The sequence below is a fragment of the Tiliqua scincoides genome, chromosome 1 (genome assembly GCF_035046505.1).
Source record: "Tiliqua scincoides isolate rTilSci1 chromosome 1, rTilSci1.hap2, whole genome shotgun sequence".
Taxonomy (NCBI): Eukaryota; Metazoa; Chordata; class Lepidosauria; order Squamata; family Scincidae; genus Tiliqua; species Tiliqua scincoides.
The window spans coordinates 171,820,504-171,846,779 of NC_089821.1; the positions used below are offsets into that span (position 1 = coordinate 171,820,504).

General features: G+C 42.1%; 1 protein-coding gene across 5 annotated transcripts; it reads right to left on the reverse strand.

Annotated features, from left to right (window-relative positions):
- Positions 1-1,481: 1,481 nt before the first annotated feature.
- On the reverse strand, positions 1,482-21,625 carry RAB23 (RAB23, member RAS oncogene family). Of its 5 annotated transcripts, none has more exons than XM_066609440.1 (7): positions 21,549-21,625; positions 16,860-17,078; positions 16,274-16,359; positions 13,670-13,826; positions 11,572-11,654; positions 9,938-10,030; positions 1,482-5,265 (listed from the first exon to the last, which is right to left on the reverse strand). In XM_066609440.1, exons 2-7 carry the CDS (start codon positions 17,012-17,014, stop codon positions 5,126-5,128), a joined length of 714 nt encoding a protein of 237 aa, XP_066465537.1. In that variant the 5' UTR covers positions 17,015-17,078; positions 21,549-21,625; the 3' UTR covers positions 1,482-5,125. The 5 variants fall into 5 exon arrangements, with proteins under 5 accessions (XP_066465537.1, XP_066465555.1, XP_066465529.1 ...); XM_066609458.1 differs by having other exon boundaries at positions 16,860-17,072; positions 21,549-21,616; XM_066609432.1 differs by lacking the exon at positions 21,549-21,625 and adding an exon at positions 21,322-21,380.
- Positions 21,626-26,276: the final 4,651 nt, after the last annotated feature.

Below are 26,276 nucleotides of genomic sequence, written 5' to 3' on the forward strand. Positions count from 1 at the left end.
AAGCATACACAAAAGGTCAAGTCCAAAGCATTTATTTCCCCTTCCTCCTCCAATTTACACGTGTGTGTGTGTGTGTGTGTGTGTGTGTGTATTTTAAATATGCTTTTATAGGAATAAGGTGAGGCAAAAACTATATACACAATTTTAAACATTCAGATTTAATGGCAGTTTGCAATCTGACTCACTTTTGCTACAATGGACTAAACTAATTTGTAAGTAGTATTTGGAGCAACCAGTCATGAGCCTACCAAACCCCTTCTATCAATATGAGATTTGAAAGAATATCCCTAATTAACTGTCTATAAGGTCAGACTCCCTATGCAGAGGTAATTTAACCATGGTTTGTTATTAAACCGCTGTTGAAAATGAAGTCTACTCTAAGCAACCAAGCTATCTTAAAGGATTGGCTACAAACCAGAATGTGAAACCATAGCTTTAAGTAGGTATATGCAAGTTTGAAGGAGGTTTTGCAAATCACAATTAGTATTAATTGACAGGGTATTTCAGCAGTAGAACTGATTGCCCAGGGAGGTGGTGGATTCTCCCTCACTGGAGATCTCCAACACCTGTTGGAGATGCTCTAAGATGTACCTGCTGGAGATGCTCCCTGCAGGCAGGGAATTAGACTAGAGGACCTTGTAGGTCCCTTCCAACTCTACAATTAAACAGATGTGTATAACATCTGCAATGAGCAAGCCATAGTTAAGACAGCCTACCTGGCTCACTGCTTTCAAGGAAACAAGGTTTCACCATTGCCTACATGGATGTTCCTCAGGGGTCATGTTCTTCTAGGTGAAATGGTAATTGTGGGAAAAGATTCTCATCCTGGGCGCCATGTACAAATGGTTCCTTACTAACCTGGGACTATGTGTACATTACAAGATAGATGGTAGATAATAAGCACTGAAAGTACCTTTCACCTGTCTGGAAGTGTAGTAGGATTCATTCCATGCACTCTCTCCACAATCTCAAACCCTCAGGAGATCAGTGATATCAAAACTGGTAGGACCTTTGGCAAGGAAATCATCAGTATGTGCACAGCCTACCATTGAGCGTGAGAATCCTCTGGATTACAGCACTAATGTTTAACCATCCATTAACACACATGAACAATAACATTTGTTACTTACAAGATCAGTAGCATTTTATATCATTTCCCTCTGCACTCAAGAGTGCCTCTATACTGAAAATGGAATGCAGAAGACTTGTATAATTGCCTGGGGGGGGGGGGAACCCTTACCAGACCCTCAATTTTATAAATACTTATGCACATTCAAACTGTGGTAAGAATCAAGTCAATTTTCAGTCTACTACAGGGCATTCAAGTCAGATTTTCAATTCCAAAAGCAGCGGTAAGTGTGAAGAAGGCCTTCACCCAAGCATGAATGGCATTTACATGCTAAAAAGAGGCTTTACACACAAAGGTGGACAAGACAAAAAAACTGAGATCAGAGTCTTTTTGTTTAGGTGTACAAAACATGTAAGGCTACCAGTTTAATGCAAAAATTTCCATATAAAAAATAAATGTGCACACAAGCCCCAGATAATGAACTAAGATTGTTGAACAGACAGTGAACAATGCTTACCTTGTTTCTACCCACCACTGCAATTGTCCTAAAAGCAAGACAAGCACAGTTTGGACCTGCACATGTACAGTTATCTAGCACTTAAATGCACTTGTTTAACAAACAAAAAAAGGAGAACATGACCTTGATCCAGTATTTTCAAATGAAAGAAAGGATTGATTACTTCAGTGTCTACCTCAGTGCCCGGAATGGGAGAGGTTACATAAGGAATGGTATGAGGTTCTGTGTGGATTGTATCCATAGGTTTCCTTCCTCTGGAGGAAGAATTCCATAGATATAAGCCTGTATGTATGTATAAATATCTGCTTTTCAAGTTCACGTTAGCTGGGTTAAGACACCTCTGAAATATTAAGGCCCTCTTCAAAATATAACAAGATACAGACTTACTGTGGAGGATATCCTAAGTAAATGCAAAAGTAAATGTTGATGAATACAGCTTGTAAGAAGAATATGGATATGGTAGCTTAAAGTAACATTCATAAAAAGACATGATAATCCAAATCAACTGTACATTTCAGTTGAGGGAGCTGCTGCCCCAGGTCATATTATTTATATTATTTGCCCTTGAATGTAACTATGTTCCAAGACTACAAATATTCCAACATTTCTTGAAAACAAAGCAATTTTTTTGCTGGCAGAACATTGTTACAGAAATATTGTAGAAATATTACACAACAAGATGTAAACAGGATCAGTATTGTAGATGCATGATTAAACAAGAAACTTGGGAACAAGGTTTTAGCACTGTTTTTGCCTCATGACGTTTAAAAAAATGTAACAACCCAATCCTAAATAATATTATGTTGGATTGTACCTTTGTGCTTCATGAAAGGAAGTGCCTTCTATTCACAGAAGGACAACTGCATTCAAGGAAGTAGTCCATCTCTGAATGGAAGGGCCTTCCATCAACAACTGCAAGGTTAGGATCCAGTACAGCAAAGTTGCCTGATCCCATGCATGTTTACTCAGGAATAAGTTCCATGAACTCTTTGGAACTAGCTGTCACAGAAGCATATATAAGATTTCAACCTTGCAATTAAAAGCTGTGCTAATAAGAGCAAAGTGAATCTTTAAATGACAGAGTAGGAATAGGTCCTTGTTTTTCTACCGTGCACAATTGTATTCCAAGATGCAATGGAGAAATTCCTTGAAATAATTTTAACCTTTCAATTACAAATATCTTCATATTTCATCTGTTTCCAAAATTAAGAGCATATGAATATATACGCTATAGCATTCAATTTTTTTTATAAAAGAAACAACTTGATGGGTTCTGCGTAACTGTACCATTTATCTCATTTGCCCTGTTAAAATTTAGAAAATATATCTAAAACTACATTGATAAAAATATCCAGGTATAGCAGCATAAAAACTTGTTTTTGGCACAGCACAATTTTAAAGAGTTAAGGCCCACACTGTAGGGACACTTTTAAACATGCACAGTAATACAATTGGGTAAAAGTTCATTACAAATTTAGGATGCCACTTAAGAAATTATCAGGACCCGGGAGTAAAACCATTAAAAATTTGGGTTAAGTTTCCAGTTCATTAATACTTTCTACCTCTCCCTTTCACCCACTAACTTTAAAAAGTAGTCCAATAACCATATATCCATAATTATTATGTGTGAAATGTATATTCTGAATACATTTTATGCAGATAAATACCAAACCTCTTGATTGGAATCTCTAAGAATATGACAGACACCAATGTTGTTTTTCTGCCCCTCTCCTGCACAAATGGTCAGCATCAGGACATGCTAATCCTCAGGCAAAGGGGTCCAAATGCACCAGACAGTCCACTATTAATGATGCCTGCATTACCATTGGGTTTTTCCCATCGCTGCTATGTTGAGAGCTGGTGTTAAAGGTGGTGCAAATTAAAACAGCACCTTTAGCCATTCTGAAGTTGGCTGAGAGTGCCACCACTTCTCACCACTAATACCAGGTAGCAAAATCCACCAGGAGAGTCCCTGCTATGTGGGTGAACTTGTTGGGCTTACAGAGTGGTGCTGGCAACAGAAGTGATAGCAGCCAGCAGTACTCCTCTCAGTGCTGGTGTAATGGAGGTGACATTTTAACTTCCTCGTAGTGTTGTATCCCTTAACACTGAGGTCCCCAAACTGGGATATCATGACACCCTAGCCAGGGAAGTTCTGTTGCCGCTTCCTTCTTGAGATAACCAGAAGTGGGTCAGGGGCGTAGTAGTTCTGAGACATGGGGAAGCCTGCATAGGGGGCTGTGGGGTCCCCAGAGGACCATAGTGGCCCCCTGGTAAATATAAAAAGCATTTTTGTCCTCGGCAGTGGCACAACTGTGGAAACTGCATTGCCGCCATCACCCTGCCCTTGCAAAGACTTACAGGTTTCCAAACTCCCCCTAAGAGTTTGGGAACCTCTGCCCTAACATAATATGGCTCTGGAATAGTGTTATACTGGGATTTGGGATATTTCAGGGGTAATTACAATGACACCTCCAGCCTTCCTCTTTAGATATCATCTTTCTTACTCCAACTCCTCAGGCTCTAGCTTTTCTTTCCAAAAGTGCCACTAACTTTGCAAAAAAGAAAATGAAGTACCCTGTTTAAGATAAATTGTAGAATGGCAGCAAGGAAAATCTGCAGTGCTGAGGAAAAACATAAGAATCCTCCAGTCTGTCGATGGACAACAGCCCAGGGGCGGCAGGACAGCCTTGACTAGAGCACCAGGAGGGCTACTAGTCCTAGGCCCTGCCTACCAATTTCTTCTGCATCTTGTTCTCTACGATTCAGCCTGCTCACTGGGAAATATGAATTCTCCAATATTTGGAGCACAGAGAAGTTCACTCCTCATAATAGTATCCCAAGTACTCCATCATATGTATTTATTTATTACTGAACTGTTTTTTGACCTATTGACCACTTTATGTTAAAAGTTCAGTTCTAAGGCGAACAAGAAATGTTATGTTTGGGTTCAGTTCCAGTTTGACTCCCTGATCAGGATCCAGAACTTCTTTATCATTATTCTGAATCTTTGACCAAGTGTCTTGATATGCAGACCACAGTTAAAATGCAAAAACTATACAAATACCGCACAACCAATGTTGCAAGAAAGTGCAAGTGGCGTTGTTTAAACAGGACAGAAATTCATGTTTGTTTAGTTTTAAGTACCTTGCCTAATGAACCATATAGTCAGGTAAGTAGGAAAAAAAATTATTTTATAACAGTATGATCAGTACTGATATTTAAGCATTTCAGCTTCACTGTAAAAAAAAAATCTATTGTACATTTTAATACATCATACCTTTCAACTGGAAAGTTGTCCTATTCAACATAACAGGAATGCATGGGGCAATGGTTCTAGTTTTGTGCCGCCAGGGGTCTCACTATGTACCAACAATAATATTTCATTGCAACACTGAACTGCCACTATCAATGTGAGATCCAACGTGTGCAACGTCTGCTAAAGCACTGGTAAAACACCTCTACAGCCAGCTGTGTTCCTTACAGACTTCAGCTGAACAGCTTTGTCAGACTGTCTTTTCTTCTCTATGCAAGTAGCATTAAGGTATGCTGCAGTTGCTAAATGGACTTCTGTTCTTCTTGGTTCTTTGTTTGTTTGGCCTAAGGTTGATGACATCACCACCATTAAGCAAGCTAGAATTCTGGCCAGAATGACTTCCACCTGCAGTGTTGAAAACACCTACATAAAACAAAACACACAGAGAGTTACAAGATTGGGAGTGTCCTACTCTGAAGGGATTTGAAGGTTTCATTGTTTTATGGTTGATTATGAGCCTTAAGAATCTGGAGGTGGGGTCTATACATATTTTAACCTAAATAAATACAAACTTTAGTTAAACCATTCACTGCTGCACAATTTATCCTAACTTTGTCATTGAAAAAAATGATTATGTATATTTCCTGAACTTAGTAAGTTCAGGGTTCTGAAGCTGGCTGAAGCAAAGACATAAATTCAACAAATCTTACATTTAGACATAAGAAGGGACTGGCAAAAAAAGAAAAGGGGCTTTGGAAAATAAAATAAAGAGAGTCACACCAACCATGAAGAGTATTAAGGAAGGGCTATGTGTAAAAGTTCAATTTGTAGAAAAGACATAGATATAAAGCTCTTTTCATTGGATGCCAGATTTTTTTAAAACAGCAAGTCTCTTGTGCTTCATCGCCAGCATCATTACCACTAATGGCAGCTACATCTTTTCAAATCTTTGACAATATGTGGGCAGGCTCGTAGCCAGGATTCAGGAGGTGGGGGGAGGCAACCATTTTTTCAGGGGGGGCAGTTATGTCAGGTATCTATACTGGTGTGCAAAATGAAGAATAAGTATGGAGAAACATCAAAGACCCATAACTAACCCAAATTTCATTAGGAGGAAATATTTTGGGTTGGTGTTTTTTTTGAAAGATGCATTCATTATCTGTAAAGCAATCTAACAATGATCTGCATAGAATAAATGCATCTCTGTATGCAATGTAAAATCTATTTGTCTACATAGAAATAACATGCAACTTGTCTTTTCATTGTGGACACCAGCGCAATACACAGACTTGCAACACTGCAAAAGTAAAACATATCACTATGATAAAGGTAGTATTTGCTTGTATTGAAAGCCTTTCATTTGCTGATGACAAAAATAAATTTACTTTACCTAAAAGTAAGAGGAAAGATATTGAAGTAAAATATAGCAGCACCATGGAACATTAGTTTTTTACATTATTCTTTACTTTTAAAAAGCAAGGTACAGAAGATTTGAAACTACCTAGTAGAGCTGAATTCTCCTATCTTTCTGAGAATTGAATCTTCTTAGAACCTTTTCCACACAAATTCTTGGTTCTCTTTAGCTCAAAAGCTAGGTATACTAAATTAGCCATTCTTGAGTGAGACATTAATAGTCTTTGAGGTCTGTTAATTCGTGAAAGCACTGAGAAGGTCAATTCACAAACTGCTGTGCTACATGCAAAAGTTCTTACTGCTGCTAACATACTGTAACAATCTTCAAAGGCACTCCATATTTCACTGAAGAAATTTCGCTTTTCGATTTTGTTCTTCTCAAGGAAATGTTTTACTACTTTCATTTCTTCTTTACTTGGAATGGTAATATTGAAATTTTTTAGATAGTTAAGCCTACCATTTTCATCATCTAAATTTTCTGCTGCAATTGCCTGAAGAATCTCTTCATTGTCGTGGAATCTTCTTATTTCAGCTAGCACCAAATTCAGAATTTCAAAAAGTCAGAAGCATGCTTACTGTGGGTGTCACTACATGATGCTCTGTTACCTGTTGTTACAGACACCACATAATCATCAAGTAAGGAATTAAATTTCCTTTTCCTTGGCATTTTTACTTCTTCCTCTTTAGCCAGTTTTGATGTTTCCTGCAGAATTGATTTCAAAGTCTCACTCTCTTCTAGTGAACTTTCTATAGCTTGAATTAAGTTATAGGCCTACTCCAAGGAAATGTCATGACTTTGGAGTCCCTTATCTACTGGAGAAAGAATTTCCAAAATATTTTTCATTACCATTAGACAAAACCTAAACTCTTGCTTCTGCATTATAAGATGGAGACCAGTGCTAAGAACCACATCTTCCCCAGCAAATCTTTTTCCATTATGTATTGATATTAGTTCAAGAGTTTCTGATATATGTTTGTATTCTTCAAAAATTGTCCTACACACCTGAAGATGTCCTGACCGTGTGTTCCAGCAGACGAGAAAGAGCTTTGCCTTCAGACTCAGCAGCTACTACCCCACAGGACAAAAAGTTGTATAATTCCACACATTGTCCAAAAAATTCCCTCACCATTGGCATAACTTCAACTGCTTTAACTACAACTAAATGCAGCCTGTGGTTAAAACAATGGACATATGGAATTTTCTTCACTTTCTTTTTTATTAATGCCTGGACACCACCTTTCTTGCCACTCATAACTGATGCTCCATCGTAACATTGGCTCAACAGGTTGTTAGGATTTAAACCATAACTTCGGAACATATCTAAAGTTGTGTTTGTAAAAGTCTCAGCATCCAAAGCAGTTGTTGTCTCTATGGATAGCATGAATTTGTAAATTTCACCATCTTTAACATATCTAGTAGCAATTGCTATATTTTCTCTTCGATTTTTGTCTTTTGTTCCATCCTCCAAGCCAGAAAAAAATGGGACATCTAGATTCTTTATGTCATTGGAAACTTCCTCTTTAATGAGATCAGTCATTACTTTAACTATTTCATTTTGAATTTCTGGGGATTGGTAAATGGCATTCTTTGGAATAATTTTATAAGATTCAGCTAGTTTTGGGTCCTTTTTGAGGGTACATTTGAAAAGGTTTTTAAATAAACTTTCCTCCACATGTTCTTCAATGTTGTATATTCCCCTCATTGGAAGCTCATTAGCTACAAGAAACTGAATGATTTCAATAATGCTTGAAATGTAATACCTATGCTTTTCAAGCACATTGTCATTAATTAGAGTTGAAATAGATGTGTTTGAATCAGTTCTTTGGTTTCTTTCAGACCACATTAACATAGCCTGTACTTGGGTCTCAGATGAAGCATGATTGAAAAATCCTGATTTAGTTTTATCCAATGCAGCCTTCCAATTGTTAAATCCCATTTTTATGTAAGCTTGCTCTTTAGTAAATGGAACAAATTGGCGACATGGATAGCAAAATGCAGCATCTAGTTTTGAAGAATATTCCAGCCACTTAAAATGTTGAAACCACTCTGATCTGAATGATTTGCCATCTTTGTTCTTTGGATATTTACCAAGTTTAATTTGTTTAATAGGCTCTCCTACTCATGCTAAATCATCAGGAGTCTTCTCATTAATTGCCTTACTGGTGCTAGCAGAAGCAATGATATCTCTATCTCCACCTGTTTCCAAAGTTTCTTGAGTACACGAGTTTGAAGCTCGGTTTGTTCTGACAACAAAACGGTCCATGTTGGAAGATTTCAACACTAATTCTTTTGCACTCAGGTTCTTCAGAGTAAATGTCTGTTTATTTGGTGGTGTATATATCCAATACCCATGAAAAAAACTCTGAGATCTCTAGGAAAGATTCAAAATCTCTGCCCCTCCCAAAGAGAAAGGCCCTACCAGACTCAAACAGCAAAAATGGTCCATCCAAAATCTCAGATGCCAGAGCCAAGCTTTTCTCTCCTCTCCCCAAGAGAAAGGCCCTACCAGACCCAAACAGCAGAAATGGTTCATCCAAAATCTCAGATGCCAGAGCCATGCTTTTCTCTCCCCCGCCAAAGAGAAAGGCCCTATCAGACCCAAACAGCAGAAATGGCCCATCCAAAATCTCCTGCCTGCTCACCCCAAATGATGCCAGAGTCACTCAGCAGCAGCCTCCAGGGTCCTGCAAAGTGCCTGCACAGCCACTCAGCTCCCAGGAAGGTGACTGAAGGCACTGAGCACATTCCCTCCAGGCTTTTTCATGCCCGCCTCTCTAGTGTCCTGTGACTATCAGCAGGTCACTATGATTGGCCCCTAAGGTGAGTTACTACGCATCAGCAGCCTGAGCTGATTGGAGGAGGCTGCCTGCAGAGAGAGGCTGAGCTCTCAAGGAACAGGAGCTAAATTGGAGGACATTCAACCACATTTACATGACAAGTGTGGAAAAAATGCTGGGGGGGGGCAAACTGCTGGCTCAGGGGGGGCAAAACCTTCCCTGGCTCCCCTAGCTAATAATAATAATAATAACAGGTATTTATATACCAACTTTCTTGGTCTTTATTCAAGACTTTATTCAAGGCGGTTTACATAGGCAGGCTTTTTTATTTAAATCCCTTATTAAATAGGGATTTTTACAATTTGAAAGAAGGTTCTTTCTTTCAAGAACCGCTACATTCAAGGTGTTTCATTCCGATCTGGCTTCACATTCTGGCCTCCATCCTCCCACGCTCAGAGCAGATGGAATAGCTCGGCTTCAGCTTGTCAGCTGCTTCAAGGTCGCACGGTGCCGGTGGCCTCGAACTGGCGACCTTGTGGATGTTATCTTCAGGCAGACGGAGGCTCTACCCTCTAAACCAGACCTCAAAGCTATGGCCCTGTATGTGGGGAAACATGCATTCTCCATTTTTAGCACAAATTCTGGGCACATTTCAAGAGGAGTGACTGATTAGGCTTAGCTAGCATTATTAGTGTCACAGTATGACAATCCAGCATGGTCATCATGGTCACAAAGACATGGTTTTACAAAAAGACAACAGAGTACCCATTCTGCAGATATTTGGCATACTAGCATTCTGGTTCTGTTTCTGTCCAAATTCACAGGAGACAGACAGCCTGGTATTAACAGTACACTTTTATCAACAGACTACACCATTTGGCTTCATTTATTGCTGCATACTTACCGATTTTGTTACTACTTGTGTGTGCTATTTCTGGGTCTTCAGCTGTTTGTTGCTTGAGTCTTTGAAGGTATTTCTCAGCCAAATACCTAAAAACTGTAGTACACAAAAAGCTAAATTTAGATTGTTTACAAAAATAATAAACCCAAAATTTTCATTCTCAAGTCAAGAATATCCCTTAGTGCTACTACTGAAGCTCCAATTTTTAAGGAAGAAATTCCAAAAACCATTAGAGACATCCTATTTTTCCCCAAGCTTCTAGCAACAGAAGAGAGGACATTAACTGCAGTATCATCATATAAAGGAAGCCAGTTATGAGATGAGACTCATATTGCAATTGCATCATACATGTATTAAGCGACCATATTTTTTTAACAGCTATTTGCAATTCCCAGAACTGAAGGTAACAATTGTAACAATGTCAGAACAACAATACTGTAGATCAGGTACAACTGTAGTTTGATATCTGGTATGTTTATAACAATTATATACAAAAACTGATTAAAAATGAAAGCTCATTGTAGCTCTCTATGCTGCAAAGTTGCTTGCTCTTGCTCCACAACATTCAAGCCAACCTTAATGTTGGTATTTTACCGCAGGATGCAGCGCATGCTCCACGGGTACAGCTGCACCAGCACTGGAAAACTGGATAGGACTGAGCCCCAAATCCTATTTGATGATATCATGGCAAGGCCAAGACATTGACATTTTGAAAGTTGCACAAGTTTTCTTCCAAACAAGCATACTGAAACACAACACTAAATCAACATCAATGCTCCAGATGTAGCTATTTGGCTGTTACTGTCACAAAATAATCAAGAAGATAATATTTATGCAATACACATTCATAGAAACAGGCATAACATGGATAGGAGGATGCAGCTGTTCTTGTCGCTATGATTCTCTCTTTTTCATGTATACAAACATTACTGTTAATAGATTCAAATCCATTCTCTTTTAAATCTTCTCCCTGAAATTAAAATTCAGCCTCAGAAGTTACTTTACTAGGACCAAATTGTAAATCACAAGTGTGAATGCTTCTCCCCAAACGTCTTCAAACATCACCAAGTTCCCCGCACGTAGACAACCAGATGTCAGGGAAAAGAATTCTGGCACAGATACAGGTTTACCACATCAGTGATTTGACTCTAGCTCTGGGAAACAAAAAACTCAAAATAAACATGCTAGGAAGATTAAAGACTGCTGGAGGTACCTTAAAGCAGCTACTTTCAACCACTGTGCTGTGGCACAATGGTGTGCGGTGGATGGTCCGCAGGTGTGCTGCAGGAATTTGGGAAGGATCATATAAAACTGCTCTTTTATTTTTAATGTTTATTTGTATTTTACTTTGTTTTCTATTTTAATCTTGATTGTTAGTCGCTTTGGGTGCCCTTTGGGGAGAAAGGCGAAATACAAATCTAATAAATATCTAATAATAATCATTTATTAGTAGAGCAATTACCAGATTTGAGCCCCCTACCAGCAGCATGGTGTGCCTTGCCAATGGTCGAAAAACTGGTGTGGTCGAAAAACTGGTGTGCCTTGACAATTTTAGTGCCGTGAGATGAAAAAGGTTGAAAATTGCTGCTTTAAAGACTGCTAAACACAGAGCTACAGCTCTATATTTGGTCTCTTACCTTCTGTTACATTTAAGTCCTCTTTCACAGATGAGCGATAGAATCTCAATTTTAGCCTTTTTGCTAATGCCTCTGCTTCTTCACTGTTTACCAGAGGAAAAAAAAAGAATTCAGATGCCAATATTTTTCAGTATAGTAGACAGAATTCCTTTTAGACTGAATGCAACTAATCACCTTCATGAAAGTAGATTCAATTACAAAAAATTAACCACATGTAAGGATAGTGAAATGTGCTAGAGACAATGGTGTAATATTAAGTTTACTTGCTGCAAGGACAGCAGTGGAAAGCAAGCTAAGATGGACAGTGAGTTGATACATTAACAGACTGTAGTGTTTTCTTTATATTAACATCATTTTGATGAAATAGAAGAGAAAGAAGACACCCATCAAGACTGAGATTCAAAATTCTTTATGGGCAAAGAAAAGACAAATGCACAATACAAAAGCCAAACAAGATTAAATTGCTCTTGGAGGTGCACAGCCAAACTAAACTGCTATCCCAGCCTACTACTTAAGAAAGAAATCACATTTATTTCAGTGGGATTTATAACTAGTCTACACCTGATAGTGCCAGACTCATGTCTTTAAATACAAGTCTGCTCCATTCATCCATACAAAGGGATTGTGAATTAAAGCACAAAAGGGGCAATACATCTATTCCACTGTCCAAGTCAGGCTCATTTCTGGTGCTTCCCCAAGAAACAGTGGCGTCGTTAGTGGGGTGCAGGTGGTGCGGGCCACACCGGGTGACAAGCACAGGGGGTGACACGCTAAAATGGCAGTTGTTAGGAGTAATACCATCATGTTATATACCGTTGGATGTGGAATTTCCAGCAGAATGCAAGGCAAAAAACCACAGTGAAATATCTCCTTTGTATTAAAAGTTATGGTCAAGAAACCGGAGAACAAAAAATGCATGGAGCCCTATGGAAAGTGAAACTGAGCCGTATCGTGTGTTTACTCTTGAGTAGGCAAACTTGCATTAGTCCAGCAGAAAGGGCAGGCTGAGAGGAATTCAACAACACCAGAATGGTCCTGATCCAAATGCAGCCCCCAAAAACACCTGAGAAGGAAGTCCCTCCCTCCAAGCAAACAAATGTATTGTGTGAAACTATGGAAAGCGAAACTAAGCAACATGGTTGCGTTGATTCACGAATAAGCAAACGTGCCTTGGCCGGTGGTCAGGCCAGGCAAAGGGGAATGTGAAGCCACTAGAATGGTCCTGAACTGATGGAACTGGAGCTAAACAAATGCTCCAGAAGGCAGCCCCCCCCCCACTAAAAAGGATCAAAACAGAGACTTCAGCTGATTAGGTGAATTTTTTTGAGCCTTGCAAAGCCAGATGGATCCTGACAGTGATCTGGTTTAAACAGAAGTTCTTAAATTGAACTGGGCAGGGCTGAAAACCTTACTGATTTTGGAGGGGGGGGGTGTTACTGCAGGTAGGCTATAGAGGAAATTCATTTGGTAGACCAAGGCTGACTTCTGCTTATTTAATTGTTTTACTTTAATTATTTATACTTCTTTACTTTAATTTGCCTGATGTCACTTCCACCATGACATCACTTCTGGTGGGTCTTGGACAGACTGCCATTCTAAAAAGTGGGTGCTAAATGCTAAAAGTTTGAGAACTGCGGCAGGTGGAAGGCGAGGAGGAAGTGTGGTGGGGAAGGGAGTGGGGTGGGCAAAGAACGGGACTGGTGGAGCTTAGCTCCACCGGATCCTGAGCTTAGAGTTGGGTCATGCGGCCCAACATGGAGCTCTGATTCTGCAGCAACCTAAGGGTTGCTGCAGAATCAAGTAGACCTGTAATGGGGCTACTTCCCTTACCCAGGGGAAGGGGACAAACACTCCCTTCTCCTAAGGTGCCACCAGAAGCTCTCCCAGTTGCACATTGGATGCCGTGGCAACCCCGCGGTCCAGGCAGCTTGGGATTGGGCTGCCCAGCAACTTCTGTAGTACACGAAGACTCTCCATTATCTAGATATGACTTGCAACAGCACTTGCCTTCTTGTTAAATTGATCAATCATTAGTGACCATTATGATATCACTAGTTCACAGAAAACTAGTTTCCTAAAATACCACAGCAACACCTACTTTTTTATGCAAGAATCATCCAGGAGGTCAATCTTATTCTGAACAAGCACTGTAGGAAGGTCTCCAACTTCAGAGACTACTTTCTCCTTCCAGGTAGGGATTGCTTCAAAAGACTCCCTGTCAGTAGTGGAAAACACAAGCACACAAGCTTGGGCTCCTAAAAACAAACACAATAACCATTTCCAAATAACTTGAGTTAACTATACCAAATCTACTGAGTATATGGAATAGGTCAGTTCATTTCATTCCATTAGAGACCAAATAGTTTCTAAGAAGCTTGGGTGGAATTTGAGATCAGAAACCAAAACTGTAGTCCTATGTACACTTACCTAGGAATAAGCCCCCAGAGTCCATGGAACTTACTTCTGAACAAACACACAGAGGTTAAGGCCATGAGAAGAATTCCCATATTTTCGGCCTTACAAGTTTTCCCAAAAAAGGGGCCTTGGCTTTCAGAATTAATTCAGAAACTTGTTGATACCACAGTTTTAAAAGCCTCATGTAATGAGCCTCTTATCAGGTCAAATGCTTGAAGAAGAACAATAAGCAACAGTGTTTGGCATTAGAAGAGCAGGCTACTCATGACATTGTATCTAGCTCAATTGCTAACAGTGAATGAAAGGTAATTTTACACTGGTGTTATACTGAAATTCTGAAAAGTCACTCCTGTACTGTGAGCAGTAAGAAACCTTGCATACTTAATGTGACCCTCTATCCTACGCCAGGCTTAGATGAAGTTTTATCTAAGTTGAAGTTCTCAGAGAGCGAGTTGTAAGAAGGTCACATTAAAGGGAGGAATGTCAAAGTATGAATTATTTCATTTAGTTAGAAACTCAGTCATTAAAACGAAGAAGATCATTTAAGCTAGGAGGTAAAGTCTGTAATGTTAAAAGCAGTAACGGAACTCAATCTAACCACAAGGCAGTTCAGGCCCGGGAGGGAAGCAGGAATGATGACAGAGGCTGCCACCGGATCCTAATCCCCCACCTCCATGCCTGAAAGCCCAACACAGACTACTTGGATCTACACCAGCAACTTGCTGGCGCAGATCCAAGTAGGTCCATAGGGGGCTGTGGGGGTGCTACAGTGGGAAAGGGAACTTATGCTCCGTTACTCTGAGGAGACCTCTGACTGCTTCTGATGGTAAGAGCGGCTTGGCTGTGGAACACTGCCAAACTCTCCCTCACTAGAGATATTCAAGCAGAGGCTTGACAAGCACCTGTTGGAGATGCTCTAAGAGGATTTTCTGCCTAAGGCAGGAGGTTGGACTAGATTAGGCACCTTCCAAATCTATGATTCTCCTGCCCCAGAGATTCTCCTGCTGTACCTCATGGCAGGTAAGCAGCATAGAACTGGGCCCTAAAGCCCATGAGACACACAGCAAAGTTACAGATACATTTTCAACCTTATCTGTTTATTAGGTATGTTTTCTGCAGGCTTGGATTATTAGCAATCCATGACCATATCTCATATCATGGGATATTTTTTTAATAACAGGAACATTTTCCAGTGACTTAAATAAACTGAGATTTAATTTAGCAGGTCTACTTGAGTTCTATTTAACAAACAATTTTTTTTTAAAGCTATATTAATTTTGCATGCTATATAAATATTTCAATTTTTCCCCAACAGACAAAAGTATAATTTTGCATGCTATATAAATATTTCAATTTTTTCCCCAACAGACAAAAGTATTTAAATTTAAACTTTTATTAGCAAAAATGAAAAAACTCAGTAAAGCCAATTTCATGTGATCTAATACTTTAAAAATTGTAAAATTTTACTTAGAGTTTATTTTTAGTGGACTACAGGAGACTTCTGATAATCAGTCACTTCAGGACCTGAATGTTTTATTGGATTATTGGATATGCAAGACTATCAGACATTACACACACACACACACACACACACACACACACACACACACACACACACACACACACACACCCTCCTATCACAGTTGCTTCCCAACTATCTCGATTTCTTCCGCTTTCAACAATACCCAGATTTAGCACCCCTGTTGCTATAGGGTTGCTATTTATTCCAAGTCACTCAAGTTTGTTCCTGAGTGGCTTTCATAGTCTGTCTGCTCCTGCACAGGGGCTGGGGAGGTCAAGAGTCTATTCCCCAGCTGGGAGCACTTCTGACAAATTTTTTGCCAGACTATTGGGAATACCAGAGTATCAGGTGCTGGACTACTGGAGTTTACTGTAGTTGTAAATATTTTAAAATGCAACAATTCAATATCATGCACTTTCCTTGTAGTGAATTGGATATTAACTTATCCAAGTGGGAGGAAGCTTGTTTAAGTAAAATTCTTCATTCCCTATCCTCCCCACTGCAGCCCCTTGAAGATATTTTGTAGGTATCTTAATCTCAAATAGGCTGATTACAACTTTGTAACTGCTCAATTTAATGGGCGCTGTGTCACTGTATTCTATGACTAATTAATTTATGAAACAATGTATTTTTAGAAATGGAAAACTTTCCACTGAAATATATACCAGTGGAGGAGTTTTCAAAAAAAATTTCCATTTGCAGGAAATATGTGGCAGAAAATATTCAGTCTTGTACCACTACGGGTATCCTAATCATTCTACTTACCTCTGTAATAAGCTTTAGTAATTGCATCAAATTCTTCTTGACCTGCTGTGTCCCACAGCATTAGTCGGACATCTTCATCATGGACTCTAAAATTAACATCATCACATGTTACTAATAAGTGAAAACTCACACATAAAATATTAAGAACTTGTTAAAAATATATGATAGGAAAGTACATTAACAAATATTTCAAGTTTACGTTTACTTAAATGCTTTTTTCTCCTATATAAGATGCTGTTTTTCATCTTAAATGTTTCTACCTCGTCCCCCCCTCACTCATACTCCTATCTCATCTTGCCACTGTTGCAATGTAGCTGTTCCCTTGAGGGTTTGTCTTCACAAAGAAAGGACAAGTGTTTCTGCATTTATAATTCAAGCTGGTAAATCTGGCACTTGTGTGGAAAGACTGAAGAACACAATTAGCATACAAATGCCTCACTTTTAGTTCAATAAAGAAAAGACAGTGTCACAGCACTGTTCTGTGGGAGACATTATATCAGCCCTGACCAAAAGCATGACTCAAAAAACAAACAAGGAGGAGCCAAGAAGCCAAGGAGGAGTTGTGTCCCATTTGCAAAATACATACTGAATTTGTCTTTCGAGGAAATCAACTCCAATAGTTTTCTTGTAGTCTTTTGTAAAAATCCCTTTACAATATCTCTGGATCATACTGGACTTCCCAACAGCTCCATTCCCTACCACCACTACTTTGATGGCCACTTCCATATCTTCCTCCAACATCTTGGCGAGTCACAGAAGTCTTTGATTACTTCACAATCTTCCTTTTGATCGTCCAGATCTGTAACTGAAGGAAACAAACTAATGATAATAGCTTTGTGGCTAGGGGCAACATACAAGGAAACCTTATTTAACTCTTCCACAAATAAACCACGTGGCCTTATATATTGTCCCTTCCTGCCAGTCCACTATGATGGATACAATTTCCCCTGCTCTAGCACTCAGAGAACCATTTGAGCCTGGCATTACAGTACTAATACTTAACTCTCACATTGCAACACTGGATGGGTAAAGGGTCAGAAGCAGACTGTCATGTGACTACTGTGTCAAATGGCTATGGTGTCAAAACAAGTACAAGAGGGCCAGTTGGGTACAAGGATTCCTTGTGCAGAAGTCGCTAGAGCAGCATTTCTCAATGTTTGTCCCCTGCCGTACTACTTTGCATGGTCCACCTATTGAAAGTACCACCAAAAATAACTGGTGATGATGTCTGGACTGGGAGGCCAGATGTGATGCGACAAATACCAGTAGGAGGCTCAGGGTGGACGGGAGGGCTGTGAAAAGCATGCTTTGGCGGTCTGCCCACCAAGCCAAGCCTCCTACCGCTATTTGTTGCGTTGTGTTGCTGGTCTCGCTGCTGGGTTCCCAGAGTACCACCAGATACCATCTCAAGTACCACCGCTGGTGCCTGCACCACTGGTTGAGAAACACTATGCTAGAGTGTAGCAACATGTTAAGACTGGAGTGTTTGGATCACCACAGTGTTTCTAAAACACTTATGAAAAACAACCACCTTACTTTCAGGATCCAAACAGCTATCAACATAACACGAATGGGCATATCACTTTGGAATACAATAATGATTATCTCGAAACTGTTCAGTGCAATTTGCCTGCATTACCTCAGTAATTTTTATAATTATTCTGTAAGGAAGGGTGCATATTATTATTCCAACATTGCAGATGAGGGACAGAGAGAACAGCGACTTGTCTAAGGTTAAGGAATAAAGTCAAGGCAAAGGCAATATTTGAAATGAGAATTTCCTGAGTCACAGCTGGCCTTTGACATTATAATACACCAGGCTCTTGAGTGCAAAGTATCAGATTTATAATCTATCTCATATGTTTAAAAATGTGAACTACAGAATATCACATAAACTAGCGTAGTTTTAAAGGCACAAGGGTACTTTTTTTAAAAAAGGATTGCCACGAAGAAGAAATATTAACATAAAAGGCTGGTATCAAGGAGTTGCATTTCTTATGAGATCTAAATTGTGGAATGAGCTTATACACTCTTTCCACTGAGACTTCCCTAGACACAAAAATGTCTAAACATGGGCTCAAATTCCCTCAGGCCTAACTCATCTGAAGATGTCCACATTTTTGAGCCATCTGTCCTGGTATTACTAAGAAGCCACTTTCTATGATCCAAAAGACTAGGAGAGCTGCAGACAAAGGATAACTACTTATTGCCTTTGTCATCTTTTCCCCATGCTGTGATTTTTCCAGGCACGCCCAATTTCTACAACATCCCCTTTCCAAAGATACACCCAGGGTTGATTCAGATCTCACAGCAGTCTCTCTCCTCTCTGAGGATTCAGCCTCATTCCATTCAGTATGATCTGTAGCTTGTTTCATTCCCCACCCTGTCCAATGTCCCTCCCAGCATCAAGTTATCCCATAAATCCAGTATGTTCCTCCCTCCCATCACCACAAAAAAAAAATTCAGTTCCTTTGTACAGCACAGATTTTGGCTGCTTGGAAAATGACCTCACATGACATATTCCACACCAGGATTGATCCCAGCAGTTTGTTAGGTCAACTAAACAAATGTTCCAGTAATAATGCTCTGTGTAAGAACCAATCTACATGTTATGGCCCCTCTGTTGACACAGTGACAGCTCTAAGCAGTGCAGTGCTTAGCAGCTCTAAGCAGTGAAGTGGTTCAATGCAGTAAGAAGTCTTTGTGCTCCCATCAGAAATGTGTAGTACAGGTGTGCTGACTCTCTATAGGTGTGCTGACTCTCTCAAAGGCTTAAAATGGCACATGACACTACAGTCACTGCGTAGAGACTACATGCTGCCACAAGGAGAATACACAAGACTATTACTTCCAGTTCTCTGGGCACTTCCAGGGGCTTGGCAAATCTTTGTGCAGAATGAATGCTCCCAATACCTGAAAGACACTCTAGGACTGTAGCAGGCCTATGCTGATAACTGCTAGATCAAACCATAGCAGAATAAGGAGCACAATCCAAATCAGTGGCTGCACTACTGTACCTATGGCCTCATTTGGAGCCTCTTCCCAGTGATGTCTTTCCTAACAGTGTTCACATACTATGTTCATGGTGGCTCATATCAGGTGCAGAACTATCTGTGCAGTGTTCAGTTCTAGAAAGAAAGCCATCACTTTCCCACATACAAGCACAGAAGATAAATCAAATACATCTGTGTATGTAACAACTCACCACAAATGTCACCCCTGTGAGCAAGCCTTTAATGCCAATGGCAGGGGCCCAGCTCAGTGGCTGAACAACTTGCTTGGGCCCACAGAATGACCCACTCAGGTTCAGTCCCTGGCATCTCCAAGTAGGAATGTGAAAGACCCCAGTCTGGAACTCTCGGAAAGTCACTGGCAGCCAGCCAGTGTGTAGATGAGCATTTTTCAACATTTGTTCTCTGCTGTATCATTTTGCATGGTCTATCTATTGGAAGTAATGTGGCAATGTTGTCATCACCAGTTTGCTTCTGGATTGGGAGGCCAGACATGACACAACAAACATGGCAAGAGGCTCAGGGAGGATTGGGAGGGCTTTTTCAAGCACACAAAAAGTGCACACTAGAGCTCTGCCTGCTGAGCCTCCTACCACTGCTGGCTGCCAAATGGGGGTCCTGCAAGTATCATCAGACACTACCTCAGGTACCACCAGTGGTGCTAGTACCACTAGTTGAGAAACATTGGAATAATACTGAGCTAGACCAATGGGCTGACTCGACATAAGGCAGCTTCATCTGCTCTGCTCAGAACCGTAATTAGTCGCCCTGATGGAATGTGCAACACCATCCTCTAGACAAGTAGCCTGCCACATCTTACCAAGCAGGGTGGCAAATACAGTAAGTACAAAACTCATACCAAACTAAAAGTGCAATCCTATGCATGATTACTCAAAAGTACAATCCTTTTTGTTCAGTGCTGTTTTTTTTATACTCTCAAATATGCTTAAGAGTTCAGCTGAAGGCAATGATTTTCAACCCTTTTTCCATCTCATGGTACAATGACAAGATGCTAAAATTTTCAAGGCACACCATCAGTTTTTTGACAACTGACAACACACACCATGCAGTTGGTGAGGGATTCTCATTCCCCAATGGCCCTACTAATAAATGATTCTCCCTCAAACTTCTGTGGCACATCTGCAGACCATTCATGGCACACCAGTGCGTCAAGGCACAGTGTTTGAAAATAGCTGGCCTAAGCCTTCCTTGTTTTCTCAACCAATGAAGTGGGGAAGCAGAGAACATAAGAAGAGCCCTGTTGGATCAGGCCAAAGGCCCATCTAGTCCAGCTTCCTGTATCCCAGAGGCCCACCAGATGCCTCAGGGAGCTGACATACTATTTAAGCTCACACCACCCCAGCAAAGACACTAGATTGCAGAGCTTATCTCTGCCTGAGGACTCAGCCTGACCCTATAAAAACACTCACGGAACCAGTGCCTCTGACCATGTACAGAGTGCTATTTCCTCATCATCCTACCTGAGGATAAAAACACTCATGGAAACAGCGCCACTGAACATGTACTGTTTAAGTCACCTCCGCTCTCTGGGATGAGGGGCCAGAGTTTTCCGGTCACAGCCTGTGCCTTGGGAAAATCTGTCTGGACCTTCTCCTCCAAGCTGAGCACTGGCCAGGCACAGCCATGCTGTTTGGAGCTGGGGGAAAGGGGAGGTCTGAGAAGGCGAGGACATCTTTCTGCCTCTCTCCTCCACAGGGCAGCCCCTGCTGCTCCACCCAGGCAGTCCTATGCATGTCTACCCAGGACTGAGTTCTGTTCTGCTCAATGGGGCTTACTCCCAGGCAAGCGTGGAGCAAGCCCCACTCCACACTTGCAGCCCCACGGCCCAACCCTCTGCATGCCTACTCAGGAGCGAGCCCCGTTCTGGTCAGCGGGGCTCACTCCCAGGCAAGTGCGGCGAGGACGGCAGCCCCAGCGCGGCCCCCACGCGCAGGCCATTCCCTCCAGCCCCGGCGGCGCCCCGCTCCTCCCGCCTTGCAAGCCCGCTTGCAGCCTCCACCCCGGGCTCGCGCGGACCTGCGGGCTGCTACTCTGCGAGCGCGGCCGGCCGGGTGAGGCGCGTCCCTGCACGCAGGCGAGGAGAAGAAGCGGAGCCGGCGGCCCAACCCGGACGCGCATCCCGGCTTCCCACCGTGCCGGAAACGCCGTCAGGGCTGCGGCGGGACCCGCTGCGGCGGCCACCCTTCCCGGCTCCTCTCCGCGCCTTCCCCGGGGAGCCGTGCGAGAGAGGCTGCCTTGCTTACCGCTGCCGCCGCCGGCACCACCCGTCTGCTGCTGCTCTCTCTCCACGGGGGCGGGAACAGCCTCGCCTGGCCCCGCGCAGCGGGGAGATGTGGGCAAGGAGGAGGGAGAGGGATGGCTGCCGAGGGAGTCGCGCCCTGCCTCCGCAGCAGCTGCGGCGCTTCTTCCCTCTGGGAGGCACCAGTCCTGCCTCCCTCTTTCCGGGCGGGGAATTACCGTCGCTGCTGCCTCACAGCCCAGTCCTAGCCACGCTTTCCCGGGAGTAAGCCCCGCTGACTACACGGGGACTTGCTTCTGAGTAGACACGCTTAGGCTTCGGCTCTCACTCTGTCGCAGCAAAAAAGAAATCGACAGGGGTGTGAACACGCAACACCGGAACCAGGGGGCAGCCACTAAAGTCGAGTGTCTGTGGAACTCCCTGTCACATGATGTGATGATAGAGGGGATGGAGTGATGCTCTTTTCCCTCACGCAACACCAGAACCAGGGGGCCCCCACTAAAGTTGAGTGTCTGTGGAACTCCTTGCCACAGGATGTGGTGATAAAAAGAGTGGATTGAGAGACGTTCTTTTCCCTCTCACACAGCACCATAACCAGGGGACAGCTGCTAAAATTGAATGTCTGTGGAACCCCTTTGCACAAGATGTGGCAATGGCATCTGGCCTAGATGTCTTAAGAGGGGATTGGACAGATTTCTGGAGGAAAAATCCACAGGTTACAAGTCATGATGGGTATGTGTAACCTCCTGGTTTTAGAAGAAGGCTACCTCAGAATGCCAGATGCAAGGGATAGCATGAGGATGTAGGTCTCCAGTTGTCTTGTGTACTCCCTGGGGCATCAGGTGGGCCACTGTGAGATACAGGAAGCTGGACTAGGTGGGCCTTTGGCCTGATCCAGTGGGGCTTTTCTTATGTGGGGACTACTTATAGCCAGTTCATTACAGCGTAAGCTTTCCTGGGCTGCTGACCAACCATCTGAGGTTTCATCAAATGAGGGGTACATTCACTGAGAATATAGGGGAAAAAATGTAATCAGTGGGGCCAAGGTAGCCATGAAATGAAATGCACGGTTATTGAGACAACTCTGTGTACAGCTGAAATGTAGACATATCTGAGATAAGCCTACCTGGGCATTAGAAGCACAGCAACCAGATCCCAGTTCAGCTTTTCTCAGAACTAAGTCTTATTGAGTTCAATGGAATGGGTGCTCCTTTTTTTAGCAGGGGGAGAGTAACTGGCCCAGCTCATCCCAGCACTGTCTGTTCTAGTGGCTGTCTGCTGGTATTCATTTGCATCTTTTTAGATTGTGAGCCCTTTTGGGACAGGGAGCCATTTAGTTATTTGATTTTTCTCTGTAAACCGCTTTGTGAACTTTTAGTTGAAAAGCGGTATATAAATATTGTTAATAATAATAATAATAATAATAATAATAATAATGTGCACCCCAGCAAGCATGGCTTGGGATGGTTTATATGTTTTGTCTTGCTTACTGCAGCAGATACAGGATCCCCAATATGGCACAAATTCTCCTAATGATCCCAATCTGTGTGCATACAGTAGTTAGAAGGCTGGACTTTGTCCAGAAAGATCAGAGGCCAGATCCTCACTCAGATGACTGCTCAGGTAGGCTGAAAAATACTAACTTGTAAATTAGAAGACTCCTCCACCTTGTCCTGCTGAGGACTGGGTGTGCTTAGTCCTATCCAGCATGCACCACATATTGGTTGGGGGCATCAGTTGAAGGAGAAAGGAAAATTGAGGAAATTGGCCCCAAGAGTTCAAAGCAACCTGTTTAAATGTGGGTTAAATGCATGATTCCCCAGTCCTAATCCCCCCCCCCGCTAAGTCTAGGTTAGTTCTAGATTGCAAAGATTCAGGGCTAAGGGAACAAGGAAGCTCCACTTTTAGCCCCAGAGCTCAGGAGCCCTACCATTCCTCATTCCAATCTGGGTGTCCAATTCCAATTCAATTCTTTCTTCAGTTATTTATTTTTCTTTCTCTCCCCAAGTCCTCTGTGGTGATATTGTCTTCTTCACTAATGGTGAATTTGGTCATCCTGTGCCTATCAGCAGGGCAGTGAAATGATTCAATTCACAATGTAGGGGTTTCTGCATATAGTACTTGGAAGGCTTCCCCACATATGCAGGAAGAGAAAGATATTAATGTATAAAGAGGAAAAGACCAAAACAGCCTAGTGGGGTCTAAGCATGCTCCTTAGCCTCCAGAAATCACAGAAGAGTGGAGCATCAATTGACAAGGTTAAATTGATTGGGGGTTGAGAAATTGGCCTCATAAAGCTTTATATAATAGGGTTTCTTATTAATTGTTGTGCTCCCTCCACCTCAACCTGGCATTTCTAAGGTGCATGTCATGTTGGCCCAGATCCTGAAAAATGTCCTGTATTGTACAGATTCAGGGCCCAATCCTATCCAGTTTTCCAGCACCAGTGTAGCCTTAATGCATCCCCAAGGTAAGGGAAAAATGTTCCCATACCTTAAAGTGGCCTCTGTCACTGCATCCCCACTGCAGGATGCAGTACATATCCCGACAGCACGGCTGCACCAGCACCGTAAAATTGGATAGGATTGGGCCCTTAGAGGGTGGGGGATATTGTCTGTGCTGTGATAAACTGTGTTCATCACCATTAGTCTGGATTCCTGGCTGTTTGAATGAGTTTGGAGAGAGATTGTGATTCTGTGCACAAATAATCCAGAGTATGTTCCATTAAATTAATTGTGAATAACTTCTGAATAAACAATCATAGAATTACAGCAGAATCCTAGGTATGTCTACTCAGAAGTAAGTCCCATTGTGTTCAATGGGGTTTCCTGCCAGGAAAGTATGTAAAGGAGTGGACACTCAGGGCCCAATCCTATCCAGCTATCCAGCACTGATGCAGCCCCAAAGTAAGGGACCAAATGTTCCATTACCTTGAGGAGGCCTCTGTTAGTGTCCCCCTACCACAGGTGCAGTGCAGGCTCTGTTGGCATAGTTGCATTAGCATTGGAAAGTTGGATAGGATTGGGCCCTCAGTCTGTGCAATCTACTATAGTCCTAAATACGGACATACTTGCCACTGAATCCATTGAAGCCAAATTGGACTGACTTCTGAGTAAACATGATAAGGATCAAGCTGTCTGAGAGTAATCCACATGATGGAAGCTATGCATTTTGTTTTATTTATGTTCCAACTGATGCAATTTCTAAATTGAAAATTATGATGGCAACATGGTTTTCCTGTCTTTGATCATGCCTACTAACTTCCAGTTGCCATAATTGGGACTTAAATTGTCTGGCGCTGTTTTAGTTCAGCCTAATCCAAAAATGTCTCCACTTCCATGAATCTATTTAGCCCTTTTATCCGGGTGCATAGCATACTTGGTTTTTACACCTTTGTATCTTAATTGTATTTTGTTGTTGTTTTGTCTTCTTCTTTTTGAGAACTTTTTGTTTAAATGTGATATGTAAATATTCCAAATAAAAAAATTGTGGTTTTGAAAGCTTTCACTTTATTACTCTCTAGTGACAGATGCTACTTTTTTCAAGCAGCTACATACTTAATATTGCAGTCCTAAACACACAGTTACAGTGCAAACCTATGCATGCTTACTCAGAAGTAAGTCCTGCTATATTTAATGGGGCCCACTCCCAGCTAAGCATACAGCCTTAGAATCAAACTACAAGTTACTTTAAGCATGGTTGTATGTGCACATTCTTGGCTTTTTAATGTTCAGTAGAAGTTGGATTGGAACCCCCACAACTGCTGTTTGCCAAGGGAGATCTCTGTAGATCTCTTGGTTCAATGGCACCAATGGGTGCTTTCTTCTCTTAGCAAACAACAACTATGGGTGCAATCCTAACCCCTTATGTCGGTGCTTTCCAGCACTGACATAAGGGCAATGCAGCTCCGAGGTAAGGGAACAAACATTCCCTTACTTTGAGGAGGCCTCCATGAGTGCCACCCAACTGCAGGAGGCAGCACATGTCCCATTGACATCGCTATGCCAGTGCTGGAAAGCACTGACATAAGGGATTAGGAGTGCCAGTCCGCGCTGAGCCCAGAGCCAGTCAGAAGCCCGCCACCTGCCACCCAGAGCATGTGGTAAGCTCTGGGCAGTGTAGAGGTTAGTTGTGGCTGGGTGGCAGGGCAGCAGGGGGCGGGACCAGTGGAGCTCTGCTCCGTAGGATTCAGAAGCCCGCTTCAGGAACTCTCAACTCTGTGTGAGCTATTTTGCCAGCACAGACTTGAGCAGTCCAATTGCGGGGCCTGCACCCTTACCTGGGGGAAGGGACAAATGTCCCGTTCCCCTGAAGGAATGCTGGTGGCTGCCCAGCATGCACAGGATGCAGCGGCAGCCATTTTGGCTCCGCTGCTACTCTGGGTGCCCCAGCTCAGGCTTGGGCTGTAAGAGAGGCCATCTCTATACAGACTGTAGCATTTGTACTCAAGATTGCCTTCAGCAGAAATGCTGACTGAGCATGTCTGCAAATGCAAATCCTAACCAACTTTTCAGCACTGTTTGTTCCCTTACCTCAAACCTGCATTGCCCTTATGTCTGTGCTGGAAAGTGGTTTAGGATTGTGCCCTGAGATAATGAAGAGAAGAGAGAACTAGGAAAGTCCAGGGTAGATGAAAAAGCACATCTGTGCTTATTGCAGCCCTACACATTCTTTACTTGTTCTTTACTTTGACTTGTCTTAGGACAATCCCATCCAGTTTTTCAGGGCTGTT

What these genes read in the sequence shown, in the direction of transcription:
- RAB23 (XM_066609440.1), bottom strand. Translation starts at nt 17,014, where the DNA reads ATGTTGGAGGAAGATATGGAAGTGGCCATCAAAGTAGTGGTGGTAGGG. An exon ending in GATGATTCTTGCATAAAAAA is followed by an intron (nt 11,655 to 13,669) that starts GTAGGTGTTGCT and finishes TCTGGTAAACAG; the next exon opens with TGAAGAAGCAGAGGCATTAG. An exon ending in GGACTTAAATGTAACAGAAG is followed by an intron (nt 10,031 to 11,571) that starts GTAAGAGACCAA and finishes TGTGTACTACAG; the next exon opens with TTTTTAGGTATTTGGCTGAG.